This window comes from Neophocaena asiaeorientalis, unplaced genomic scaffold (genome assembly GCF_003031525.2).
Source record: "Neophocaena asiaeorientalis asiaeorientalis breed wild unplaced genomic scaffold, Neophocaena_asiaeorientalis_V1.1 scaffold54, whole genome shotgun sequence".
Classification (NCBI taxonomy): domain Eukaryota; kingdom Metazoa; phylum Chordata; class Mammalia; order Artiodactyla; family Phocoenidae; genus Neophocaena; species Neophocaena asiaeorientalis.
In genome coordinates, this window is record NW_020174938.1 from 2362424 (window position 1) to 2375249 (window position 12826).

General features: G+C 57.5%; 1 protein-coding gene across 3 annotated transcripts in view; it reads left to right on the forward strand.

Moving 5' to 3' along the window:
- The first annotated feature begins 117 nt into the window (after positions 1-117).
- The window catches only part of STRA6 (signaling receptor and transporter of retinol STRA6), a 27540-nt gene continuing 14831 nt past the window's right edge, over positions 118-12826 (forward strand). The window contains exons 1-4 of one of the 3 annotated variants that reach the window (XM_024761749.1): positions 118-316; positions 6154-6334; positions 11244-11310; positions 11614-11699. In XM_024761749.1, the coding sequence (XP_024617517.1) occupies positions 6219-6334; positions 11244-11310; positions 11614-11699 (269 nt within the window). In that variant the 5' untranslated portion in view covers positions 118-316; positions 6154-6218. The remainder of the gene's footprint in view (positions 317-6153; positions 6335-11243; positions 11311-11613; positions 11700-12826) is intronic. The other 2 variants (XM_024761748.1, XM_024761745.1) reach the window with 2 other exon arrangements.

Genomic DNA, 12826 nt, shown 5'->3' on the forward strand with positions numbered 1-12826 from the left:
GGCAGGGCCAGAGCTGCTGGGAAGGAGGGAGCTGCCTTTCTGGGAGGAGGAGATCAAACACCTTTTAAAGCAGGTGCTGGGGACTCTGCTCAGGGCCAAGTGCTGAGACTGCACAACCAGCCGTCCCTCCGGGATCCCAGCCAGAGCTGGCGCTGGCGGCTCAGCGGAGGAGGCCGCAGGGAGTGGGGAGCACCTTGCCTGCCTGGAAGCGCAGGACTCCCCAGGGTGACCACTAAGGAGAAGGAAGAGATACAGAAGGGAGAGGTCAAGAGAACGCCTGGTGGAGGTGGGGCTGGAGCCAAGCCTTGCGGGCCAGGTAGGATCGGGACAGGTGAGGGAGCAAGGAAGAGGCACGGCGGGGAGGGGGTACGACAGAGCACACAGGTGCAGGGCAGCAAGGGGGCAGGGATGGTAGGGTTGAGCAATTCCGAGGGATGAGGTTGGAGACCTCAAGATTGCTGTACTTGGGGGACCCTGGGGAGCTAGTACGAGCTCCAAAACACAGGGAGACATCAGGAGAGTTGTGTCTGAGTAGGGTCTGCTGGTAGGCAAGAGATTGATGGAGAGCCCTGTCCTGTGGTCAGCAGGGAAGAAGGAGAGAGAACTCAGGGGATCTGCCCGGGAGTTGGTGTCCTCAGTGAGGAAGGAGGACAGCACGAAGCCCACATCTCAAGACCAGACCATGGTGGCACCATCCCAGGGAGGACGTGCTGGGAAGGGAGAATCCAGGCCTCTAATAGCTGGGGGCATCTTCATGGCCTTTTGGCCAGTCCTCCTCTGAAGGCATCTTGATGTTACCAGCCTATTCTTGATTGCCTCCTCTGATGGGGGGCTCACTGCTCTGTGAGACAAAGAAAGCTACCTTTGTCCTGAGCTGAAACCTGCCTCCTCTGAGTCAGTTCTAGCTGGCACTCTGGGAGGGGAAGAACACACTGCTCCCCTGGAACAGTTGGCTGCCCTCCTTCTCCCCACCAGTGTCCACACCCATACCAGAGCAGTCTGGCTTACATCCCTCATGCTATGATGATGTTATTGGTGAGGGGGGCAGGAGAATTCTAAGAAAGGCATGTCTTAGATGCTTCTGATGCTCCCACATGGCAAGGGAGGTAGGAGGTAGAGAGCCATCCACACTTTCCTGTCGTGAGCTTAGCAGCCAACAGCACTGCCTTCCGGCCACTGAATGGGGTCGGGCTGGGTCTGGAGCCAGGGTTAGGCGCCTGTGTGTGCCGGGGGCAGTTCGATATGTGTGTACGTGAGTGTGCTGTGTAGATGGGGGCAGACCCAGAGCTCACTGGTCCACATGGGGTTGAACCTGCCTTGGCTGTTTATCCATGGGTTCATGGTGGGCTGGGCTGCACAGGCAGGCACGTGGGCCATCCCCCACTCCCGGACTGAGGCAACCCTTGGCCATTCTCTGCTGTGCTGCTGGGGACTGGGGTGTTGCTGAGGCTCTGGGTGTTACTGAGGTTTGGGTGCTGTAGAACTTTTGGGGGGTGCAGTTGGACTCAGAGAGCCAAAAGCTGGGATGGGAGGGTGGTGAGCAATGAGGGGTCTCTGGGCCTTTTGCAACTGCGTACCATGGTTTTGACCATCTTGCCCCTACCAGTGCTTGATTTGCCGGAGTTTGAGGGTCCTTGGAATGTGGGCCGAGGTTCTGAGGTGTTTTAGAGGTTCTGGTGTGTTACTGAAGTTCTGGGGGCTGATGGCGGGTGATTCTGAAGTTCTGGGAGTTCTTGTGGTGTTACTAAAATTCTGGGGATATTGCTGAGATCCTGGAGGTACCCCGGAGGATCTGGGAGTCCTTGGGGGTGTCTCTGAGGTTGTTCCTCACTCCTTCAGGCCCACTGTCAGCTCCTTTTAAGCTTAGCACTTTACCCTTTGAGGATTTTGATAACCACAGGCTGCTGGAGGCACACACGTGGGCCTCTGTTCCTGGACGCCAAAATTCCTCAGATTTAATCAACTTGAACAAAAACATGGGGAGGAAGGAAGCCCTGTCCCGAGGGCTTCGTGGTCCAGCTCCAGCCCAAGGGGAGCTCCGTGTCAGGCCCAGATGGCAGATGGCATTTGTCTGCTCAGAGCCCAGAGGCTTTTTGCGACCCGCCCCCCCCAGTCTGTGCTCAGCTAGGAGCACTGCTGGCGTGGGCTGCTCCCTGGGTGCTGGTGTCAGCCTCATCTAAATGTGCCCGTGTGGGCTCACGAGGGCACAGCCAGGCAGCCCTGAGCCCTGCCCTGCTCTCTCCTTGCCTCTCAGACTTCCCTTCTCAACTCTCCTATGACACTTATACCTCATTCTTGCTGCCATTGCTGACTCTGTCTGACCTCAGGGCCCTGCTCCAGGCCCCCTCCTCCAGGAAGCCTTCAAGACTGCTCAGTCCATCTCCTTATTCTTTCTCCTCTCTTCTCCCTTCTCCGAGTTTTTACTGTCTGTCTTCCAAGTAACTCCACCGGCCAGCTCCTCCTCTCCTGCAGGTCTCTGACTTTTTTGGATACAAGTCCCCCTATAAAGGGTAGGCCCAACTCCAGAGGGTAGGCCCTGGACTCTGCCGCCAGGCCTTTGGAGAAATTCTTCAGGAGCACATCATTACCATCTTTCTCCTCTCAATACTTTTCCTTGCCAGCTTGCAGTCTGGCCAGGTGGCATCCTTCCTAACACCTCAGAGGTAACCTTCCATTTCACAGATGTAAGCTCTCCTAGCTTCAAGCTGAGGAGGTACTTTGGGCTCAAGGAGTGGGGTCCCCTTCCCAGCCTGAGCTATGCAGCCACCTAGTAGCCATGGATCTTTGACCCAGCCTGCCTCCCTGCCCCCATCAGAGTATATAGGGGAGCTAGGGGCCAGGAGGGTGGGTGGAAGACAATGGGGGATGCCTGGGCAGTCACAGCTGCTCTCTGTAGCTTTGACCTTCTTACTACAACCAGTGCCTGGTGTGCTGGCTCCACATTCCTGGGCCGTGAAGTCACTGAGGGCAGTGAGTGGGGGCCTTGGGGAGAGGAGAGCCCACAATCAAAGAATCTCCTGGCTGGATAACCTATTCCTCCTGGGAGAGAGGCAGGGCTGAGACTCAGAGAAGCCAAGGGAATCACTCAAGGTCACACAGCCAGTCCCAGGGCTCAAACCCAGGTAGGCTGCCTTCCCAACCAGGGCATTTCTCCCTGCCATATAGAAACCCAGCTCTAGAGGTACTGAACAAAAGACTGCCCTCTGTCCGCTGTGCTTATACCTGGAGAGAGAGACAAGCTCACACTTTCTCACCTCTGCTTAGGGCCTCCCTGAAGGTGGCCTCTGCATCTCCCCAGTAAGGATGGAGGTGGCACCATGGGCACTGGGCTAGCCCGGGGTGGGAGGATGAGGGGAGGCGCTGTCTCCACTTGAGGTCTCTTTGGGGGCAGAGCAGGGTCTGGGTCGGGGAAGAGTGCAGTGGGGAAGGGACTGTGCCTGGACTTAGCTTGGGCCCCTCCCTGCCGGCCTTGCTGTAGCCCCTGAGGCTGATGGAGTCTCCTCCAGGCAGCCTGAATGGGTACCGCCCCCCTTCATTCAGGGGTCTGCTCAAATATCACCTTCTCGACTGTGCCTGTCCTCACCATCCTGCCTAAAATAGCCAACTCCCGTCTGTCTGTCTCTCCTCTCGTATCCCACTGTATTTTCCCTCTCAGCACACATGACACATGTTTTGTCCCCCCTGCCCCCCACTACACATGAGGTTCCCTGGGGCACAGGACTTTATCTGTCTTGCTCGCTGCTATATTCTCAGCGTGGAGAACCTTGCCTGGCCCATAATCGGTATGCCGTCAACATCTGTGGAATAAATGAGGGAATGAACAAACCAGACTGAGGAGGCAGACTCGCTCCCTGCAGGGTAGAAAGCAGTTTCGGACAGGGATTTATCCAGCTATGAACTTCTCCACCTTGTAGAGGGAGTGAGCTCCCCGGCACAGACTGGACTCCAACTGTTGGAGGAATCATGAGGGGGATTTAAAATCAGATAGCGAGTTGCTCCCTAAGCTATGGGTCTAGGACTCCTGAGCAGTGAAGGGAATGCAGGGCTCTGGAAACCTGGCTGGAGAAACAGCAGGCTGCACGGGACAGGCCCATGGAGGAGTGATGGTCACCAGAACAAGCAATGGCTTCGCCAAACCCAGTTTAGAAAGTCCCTGTGGCCCCAGTGCTGGGTACTGTGCATCAGGGGAAGGAGGCATGAGGAGGAGAAGAGGTAGAACTCTGCCCTCAGGAGATCCTAGCCAGGTCTGATCCCTGGGATCAGATGGGCAGTGTGGGCTCCTGCGTCGCATCAAACAAAGTTCAGGCTCAGCTCTGAGTCAGCAGATGGTGACATCTCTGTGGGGTGGCGGAGGGGAGGCCAGAGCCCTCTTCCTGGAAGAGGGGGTCATTTGGGAAGGAGGGGGAGGAACCAAACCCAACAGAGCCCTCAGACCCTAATTCTGGAAGGCCTTGTGAGCCTGGCTACAGAATTTGGATGGGGAGCTTTTAGGATTTCAAGCTCTGTCCCTCTGAGCATCCCTCATGCTGTTCCCTCTATCAGGAACACACTTCCCTCCACTACCCACCCCACCCACCAACTCCACCCTCTGCACAGCTGACTTTTCCCTGCCCTGGGATCTCCACTGAAAGGTTTCTTTCTTTAAGACACACACCGCACCACCCCCGCCGCCCATTCTTTCAGACCAAATTCCGTTTCCTGTGGTGTACATCAGGGCACTCCCTTGCCTTCCCTTTGTAACCCTCAGATCCGAGGTCATTTACCTACTTGGCTGTGTCCCCCTGAACTGTAGACTCTCCCGTCCCAGGACCCCAAACAGTGCTGGCACTAAGTAGGTGTTCAATTAATTTATGTTAAAATAATAAATGGATGAACGTCCTTTTGAAAAGCTTGTTGAATGAATGCCTTAGGTGGGTAGGGCCATGGCCCAGGCACCCTGAGGGGTATTGGAAGGACAGGGGCTCTCAAAGTTTCAGGGGGCCTGACTCCCACCCAGGGATAGGGGGCCTGAGAACTGCTCTCTGCCTTGTCTGCATCTTGCCATACCTCCACCCCAGGTTGGGGGCCAAGGACGGGGAGAGGAACCTCCATCTCCCGCCCTCACTCTCACCCCACACTCCGGGAGGAACAGGAGGCAGGCAGGGTTCTTGCCTCCCCGTGGGTCTGGTTCATGTTTAAAGGACTAATTTCTGCCTTGTGGGGGTGAGTTATCTCCTTGTGAAATCAAGTTGGAGAAACAAAAAGATTTTACCAGTGAGACACATGTTCCTCCAAGGAGAAGGAATGGACGGGCTCCCTCCCCTCCTTCTGGCCCTGGCCCAGCAGTCTCCCTGGGTTGCTGGAATGCCTGACTTGTCTGTAAGGCCCTGCAGATGTGTGGGCGATTTGGGGCAGGCACCGAAGGCAGGTATGTGCGTGCAGTCAGGTGCCGGCCCTCCTGGCCGCACTCCTCCCAGGCTCAGGCCGCCAATGGAGCCGGACCTCCACCTCCGGAAGTGGGTCTTGTGAGGACCACGGTGTGTTCCCATCACTGAGGCCCAAGGGGGCCAGCGAGGGGCAGGCTGAGGCTGGGGGATGGTCTCGAGGGAGCCTGAACAAAGAGGGGGGATTGGGCTGGACCCCTGAGAGCGGAAGGGGCTGGGAGTCCAGCTGGGAGGGGCCGGCAGACTGTGCTGAGCCCGCCCGCTGCCCGCTGCCCGCCCACCCTTTCATCTCCGCAGCTCCTTCCTCCCTGGTCCTTCCTTGAGTGTGTGTCTGTGGGTCCATCTGGGTGGGCTTGAGGAGGGGGAAGGAAGGGGGTGCTCTCTGTGGGCAGCTTGGATTGGACAAAACTTCTTTGAAAATGGTGCTTTGAGTCAAAACCTACCGGTGGCCAGTCATAGAGACAGACGGGTGCTCCAGCAAAAGCCCAAGGACCCTGAGGGGGCACCATCCCCAAGGGATAACTACCTCCTGCAGGACCTCGCGAGACTGGGCGGGAAGGGACAGGAGGGGACAGGAGAAGCCCTTCCCCTTCTCCTGTGCCAGCCGGCCCAGGCCCTCACTCCCAGGAGGGCTTTTCCCAGAGAGCTAAAAGCAAGAAAGTAACCTTTAGGATTAAAGAGAAACAGTTCTTTGTTTGAGTTTTCTTTCTTCGCTCCCCCCCCCCACAAGCCTCTTTTCACATCTGTAGTGGCTTTTTCCCTCTGGTTTGGGGGTCAGAGGAAAAGCGCCAGAGAATGTCGACCCAGGCAGCAGGGAACCAGACCTCGTCTGGGGCCACAGACGACGATGACTCCTACGGCAGCTGGTACATCGACGAGCCCCAGGGTGGCCAGGAGCTTGAGCCGGAAGGGTGAGTCGGAACCCCTGGCCCTGTCGGCCAGCGCATGGGGTGTGGCAGGTTACTGATGGGGGGTGTGGGGAAGACTCTGAGCGAGGGCTGCTAAGAGGGGCTCTGCCGCTCATTTGCTGTGTGAACCCTTGGCAAGTCACAGCCTCTCTGGGCTTCAGTCTCCTCGCCTGTTAGGTGAGAACAGCCTTTGTGCTGGTGTTAAGAAACTTGAGGTGGAGGACCTGGGCCAGGCTAGTCACCTAAAAAGCACCTGTGCGGTGTGTTTGTTTTTTTGACTTTATTTTATTTTTTGGGGCTGTGCCACACGGCTTGTGGGATCTTAGTTCCCTGACCAGGGACTGAACCCCGGCCCTGGCAGTGAGAGCACTGAGTCCTAACCACTGGACCGCCAGGGAATTCCCTGTGGTGTGTTTAAAAAACAGATTCCTGGGCCCCATCCTTGCAAACTCAGATCCAGCTGGGCTGTGGTGGCTCCCTGGGTGACTCTGGCCTGTAACCAGGGTGGAGAGTCCTGGGTGAGTGGTTGAGGGAGTCAGGCCTGCCTTCAAGGTGTTACTGGCCCCTGTGGTGACCATCTGGGGTGTGCTGTTAGCAAGCGTCAGGTTCTCTGGGCAGGCCTGGGGCAGGGGGATGCCTGAGGAAACATGCCGCCCCGGTTGGCTTTGGCTGGTGTGAGGCTCCGTGAAGCTGAGGAGGTCCTGTTCTCTTCAGCAGGAGTGCTCGGGCAGCCCAGGGGAGGGAGGCGGCCTCAGCCCAGCCCAGTGTGGCCTGAGGACTCGGCCCACAGCCGCCTCTGCCCAGATCCCTTCTATCTTTGTTTAGTCTGGGTACCCTGGTGGAGGAGCTGGGCCTCCTTGTGCCCCCATGCTGCCAAGGACTCCTTGCCTGCGTGGGCCCCAGAGCCCAGTTCTCCCCTTGTTGTCCCTGGCCTCGGCCCCATCCCCTACCTCCCTTCTCTGTCTGAAGGTTTGCGGAACTAGAAAGGTGAGGCTGGGGGTTGCCGAGCCAGATGTGTGCACATCTGTTCTCCATCAACAACCAAAACTGGAGAAGGGAAAAATGCTCGCGTGCCTCCCCAGAGGCCAGGGCTGTGGCCTGGCCAGGCTGGGGTCACCCGGCAGGGATGGAGACCCCACCCAGGCCTGGGGGAAGGTGATGTTGTTTGGAGGACTCAGGGTTCTGACCACCTGGAAAGCAGTCCTGCTGTCAGCAAAAGGGTGCCCTCTTCCCCTTCCCTGGCTGAACTCGAAAGCCCAGGGCTCCCCAGGTTCCTGCTGTGTATGTGTGAGGTGGGAGAAGCAGCAGAATGGAGAGGGGCCTGGGAGCCCCAAGAGGACACAGAATCTGACCTGAGTTAAGGCCCTAATTTGAAGCTGTGTCCTTAGCCACTTCAGGGCCCAGGCATTGGCTGGGGCCAGGTGCCTGCAGCCAGCTCTGTGGCTCAGGTATTTAGATATGGCCTTAGAATAAAGTTGGGTGCATGGCAGGGACTAGGTGATGAGCAGTACCACTCCTAAGGTGGGTGTCATCTAGAATTTGTAGCTCCCTTCTCCCACTGCAGGTAAGAACGAAGAGCTTTGTTTGAATCTACTTACTTGGCCAAACCAAGTCGAACTTCCTGCCAAAGGTGGGAGTGGGAAGCTGGGATCCCAGCAGAATCCCAAGGAGGCAAACTTGGACTCACTTCTCCCTGTGTGAGTCAGACACCCCGGCGAGGTGGTGCACCAAAGCTTTGAGGAGCTCTGCACAGTGGTCCCCCTTGTGCCTCAGCGCGCCCCAGCAGGCTGGAGTCGAGGTGGTGGACACTGGTGACAGTGTCTGGGATGGACTCAATCTCCTGGTCACATTTATCCAAGTGCCCCCTTGGCACCAGGACCTGGTCGGAGAGGTTGGGGGCGGGGGTGAGTCTGATGGCGATGGGATGCACACTGTCTGGGGTCTTCTGTGGACATAGGATTGATGTGTATAAGCCGAGCTGGCTCTTTTCTACCCCCACAGGCTCCTCTGGTCAGGTTATGGGCCCTACTTGCCATGTGCTCATGTGTCATCCACTCTTATCATCAATACCGAGCTTCCCAGCCAGAGCCTGGGGATACAAATACATCTGTGGCAGCTGTCCAGGATGTCAGTCACCTCCCCACCACTTCAAAGGGCTGCCTGGAAGGCGGAATTGGGAGGCTTCCTTCATGGCCTGCCCTCCCACCAAGAGAGGTCAACACCAGGGTGACCTGCAGGTTCTTCTGCTGTGGGAGCAGGGAGAGGGTCAGGCAGCAGGGTTCCAGGCCCCCCGGGGACCACAGACCCCCACCCCAGACAGTCAGCCTTTCCCTCTCACCCACACAGATGTGTTCTGCCCTCCCTTCTGGATGGGGCCCTTTGCAACCTCTACCTCAGAGCCAAACTTCTAGAAACAGTTGCCTTGCTTCTTCTCCGTCTCAGTGTCCTCACCATACTGCAGGCCGGCCTCTGTCCCTGAGTGCCCGTCACCACCTCTGAATTGCCCAAGACCGAGCCTCAGCTTCCTTGGGTTCCATTGGACTCTGTCCTCACTCTTCGTCTTGGAATAAGGCCCAGAAGCCTACAGTCATCCCAGAAACTCCCCTTCTCTCTGCTCCTCTACATTCAGGCATGTAAAGTCTTCCACCTAAATACCGCTGAGATACTGCCTGACATTCCCGCTCCCCCGTGACTGTTTATGCTGAACCATCTGAAAATGCTGATACTCAACTGTTTTTGATGGAAAGAAATGGCAGCTTCATGTGGTTCAACTTAATATCTTCCTCCACGTACTCCTTGCCTCTCACATCCTGGTCACACGCGGCTGCTGAGGTCAGACTACCTCAGTTCGAATTCTGGCTCTGGCGCTTTAGTAGCTGTGTGATGTGGGCAAGATACCTAGCCTCTCTGAGCCTTGGTCTCCTTACCTAGGCAAGGGGGATACTAATAGCACCCACCTCTTAGGTAATTAACTGAGTTAATACATAGAAAGTGCCTGGCACTTACGCGATGCTTAGTCAATACTAGTTACCGTTGTTGTTATTCAAATCTAGCCACAGAAATCTCCTAAAATCTAGAACACTGTCCTGCTCAGACGCCCTCAGTGGCTCCCTAGTGCCTCTCATGCCTGCTATTACCGGCTCTCAGCCTGCCCTCTGCGCTGTAATCAAGCTGAAAACCTTGCCTGGCCCCAGCCTCACTGTCTACTGCCTGTCACTCCACTTTCTCATGCTGTTTCCTCTACATGGAGCTCCCTTGCCCCTTATTTGCCTAAAGAGATGCCACCATCTTTCAAACTCAAATACCACCCCCTCTGAGGCCTTGCCCCAAATTTCTCTCCCTTTTCTACATCCGTTAGCATGTGCTTGTGGCCCCTCAAGGATCAAGCGCCCACCCTCCCTGACATAGCGTTCTCTGCGTCTGTGCCATCCTGCCTGTCCCACAGCACGAAACATGGGTCCACGAGCTGTCAGCCAAACATTTGCTCAGCCAAATTTCTGTCGCTCAGACCTCAAACATTTGAGGGGCCACGAGCCTCAGCCAAACTGAGCTAAGTAAAGGGTAGATGGGGTCCCTGGGTGGTACAGAAAGGGCCAGAGATGCCCCCAGACAGGGCCCTGGAGGGGGTCCATGGAGGTGAGGGTGGCTCCTGGTCTGGGTTGAGTGGGAAATAGGCTGCTCCAGGGACAGTTTAAGGAGCCCCTGCCCTGGCTGGGCCTGGTGGGGGGTGCAGGATTGAGTAGGACTTTGTCAGGTGATGAGATGCAGGCTGAGAGGGCCTGGAGTGGTGGTTCTGAACTCTTGGGGCTGGTGAGGGGCCCTGCCTCACCCAAACCCCACCCCACATACTCGAGTAAAATGCCTCAGAGTTGCAAGTGGGGAGTGTGAGGCCTGAGCTCAGACAGCAGGAACCTGATCCCCTACATGGCACCAACTCTACTGCTTTGGGAAGAGGCTGGCTCTGCCCTGGCCAAGAAATTGCACAAAACAGATTTCTTCTGTCCCTCCACCCCAAGGACAAGCCCATGTGACCGGGTTCTTTCCTGCTTCTCACTCTCTGGGATTTCTAAGCTCGGGGTGTTCCAGCACAGAGTACTCAGGCTCACCGTTGGGATCCCTCTTTTCCACACAGCAGGAAGGAGCCCAGCTGGGTGGGTGAGCCCCGCCTGCGGCAGGGAGGGCGCAGCTGCAGGGCTTCCTCTAATGCCTCACCCACCAGAACTTGGTGGCCTTGCCCACACTGGTTACCTCCTTCTGGCGCTCCCAGGATCCAACTGGGCAAACCCAGAGGTCTACCCCTGCCCCAGGAACCCAGTCCTATCAGCTCTTCCAGGTTCACGTCCAGCCCTGAGCTCAGGGCTTCTACCTGATACCTTCCTCTGCCACGTGACTCAGCCCTTAATAAAACAGGTAATGAAGAGACATAAATCCTGGAAAACCAAGGTAGATCATTCCAGTCAGAGACACAGACCAAACTTGGATTCCAGTGAGTGAAGGACAAATCATAGGACCAATTGCTGATTGCCGGACCCAGGCAGTATGCTCAGCCACAGTTTTGAGGAGAGATCTGAGGCCTGGAGCAGTCAGGGAGGCTTCCTGGAGGAGGGAGGAATGAAGTGGGCCTTGATGGATAGAAAGGCCAAGCTGGCCCATTCTGTTTCTCCCATGTCTTCCCCTGGGAGCCCCCTGTCTCCTTCAGCCCTGTAACCTCAGAGCTGGGCATGGGACCGGCACACTTCAGGGTCATCAGAGGCCCAGAATGGCCCTGAGAAGGTGAACTGTCTAGGAGAGATCAGAGGGTCAAGGGAGGTGGTGTGTGGAGCCCCAGTATAGACAGCCTGGAACCCCAGACTGGGCTGCACACCTGGGGTTTCCCTACCTCGGCCTGACCCAGCCTTCACTCACTCTGCAGGCTGGTACCCTCCTGCCACCCCAGCGTGCCACCCGGCCTCTACCACGCCTGCCTGGCCGTGCTGTCGGTGAGTCCCAACTGGCTTGCCGCCTACTGCCAGCCTGAACAGGGGGATATGTGTTCTTTGCTGGCGCTGGTGAAGGGAGACTCGGGGAGCCCAAATATGGGAGTGGGTACCGGGAGTTCTCCCAGGGTGGGGACCCAAACCAGGATGCAGACCAACCTTTCAAACTTCTGTCACCTCCTAGCCAGTCCCCAGTTGCTGCAGGAGTATGCACTGTGGGGTAGGGGGTCCTGGGATTGAGTGCCCTGACTCAGCCCCTCAGGGAAGGCCTGGGCACCCGAGCCCTCCTCTGTGCTCTCCTTTCAGATCCTCGTGTTGCTGCTGCTGGCCATGCTGGTGAAGCGCCGTCAGCTCTGGCCCCACTGTGGGCACGGCAGGCCTGGGCTCCCCAGGTTGGTGCCTTGGCCTGGGCACCCCCGCTCAGGGAGCCCAGCTGACAGGGCCTCTCTGGGAGGGTGGTGGCTTGTTAGGTACCTAGAAGCCAGCTCTGGCCTCTGGGACACCCCAAACTCTCTCAGTCTAGGGGGTCTCCCCATCCCCACCCAGATCTCCAGGCTTAGTTGGGACCTCCTGAGGGAAGGAGAGGGACCCATTCAGATGCACCCACTCCTGTTCCAGACCCCAGGGAGACGGAGCCCAAGAGGGCCCAGCTCTAAAACACACCCCCTCAGGCAGTCCATGGTCTCGACAGGCCGTGATCACTCCACACTGACTCTAGTTGCGGCCAGCAGGGCCTGCTCTTCATTGCGGAGCCCGGGCTTCTCGTTGCGGTGGCGTCTCTTGCTGCGGAGCACGGGCTCTAGGCACACGGGCTTCAGTAGTTGTGGCTCGCGGGCTCTAGGGCACAGGCTCAGTAGTTGTGGTGCGGATTCTTAACCACTGCGCCACCAGGGAAGCCCCTCTCCATGCCATCTTGAGCCTCATTTCCCTGAGGGTGTTACCTGGACCCTGATGCTTCAAGGCAGATTTATGAGGGATTGCCCTGCAGTCCCTCTGGCTGAAATTTTCTCCCCGTCTCCTTCAGCCCAGCAACCCCAGAGTCTGGGACGGGATGACCCTGAGGAGACAGGACCGGGCAGCCTTGTGTGGGAGAGACCAAAGGCCTGGGGGAGGTGGTAGGTGGAGCCCCAGTGTAGACAGTCTTGCACCCCAGGCCTGGGCTGCACACTGAGGTGGGGCCTGCCATGTTGGTTTTGTGAGGAACTAGCCTGGGGTTTCTGCCACACTGGCTGGCCCAGGAAAGAGTGTGCCCTGCCTGGGGGAGGGCCTGGGGGAGACCAAAGCAGGATGGAGCCCTCAGGGCATGAAGGCAAACTGGAGCACAGAAGCAGAGCGTCTGAGTGGCTTTTGCCCTGAGCCCAGAGGGTGATGCCTGGGACAGCCATGCCCGCTGTCTGCCCTCTGCCCCAGGGCCACTCCCAGGCCAGGGTGGCGGCTGTTGCATAAGGATGTTGTGACTCTCCAGCTCTCTGAAGGTCAGCCAGCCCAGACAGACCTATTAGCGTGGAGGCGGCTGTTT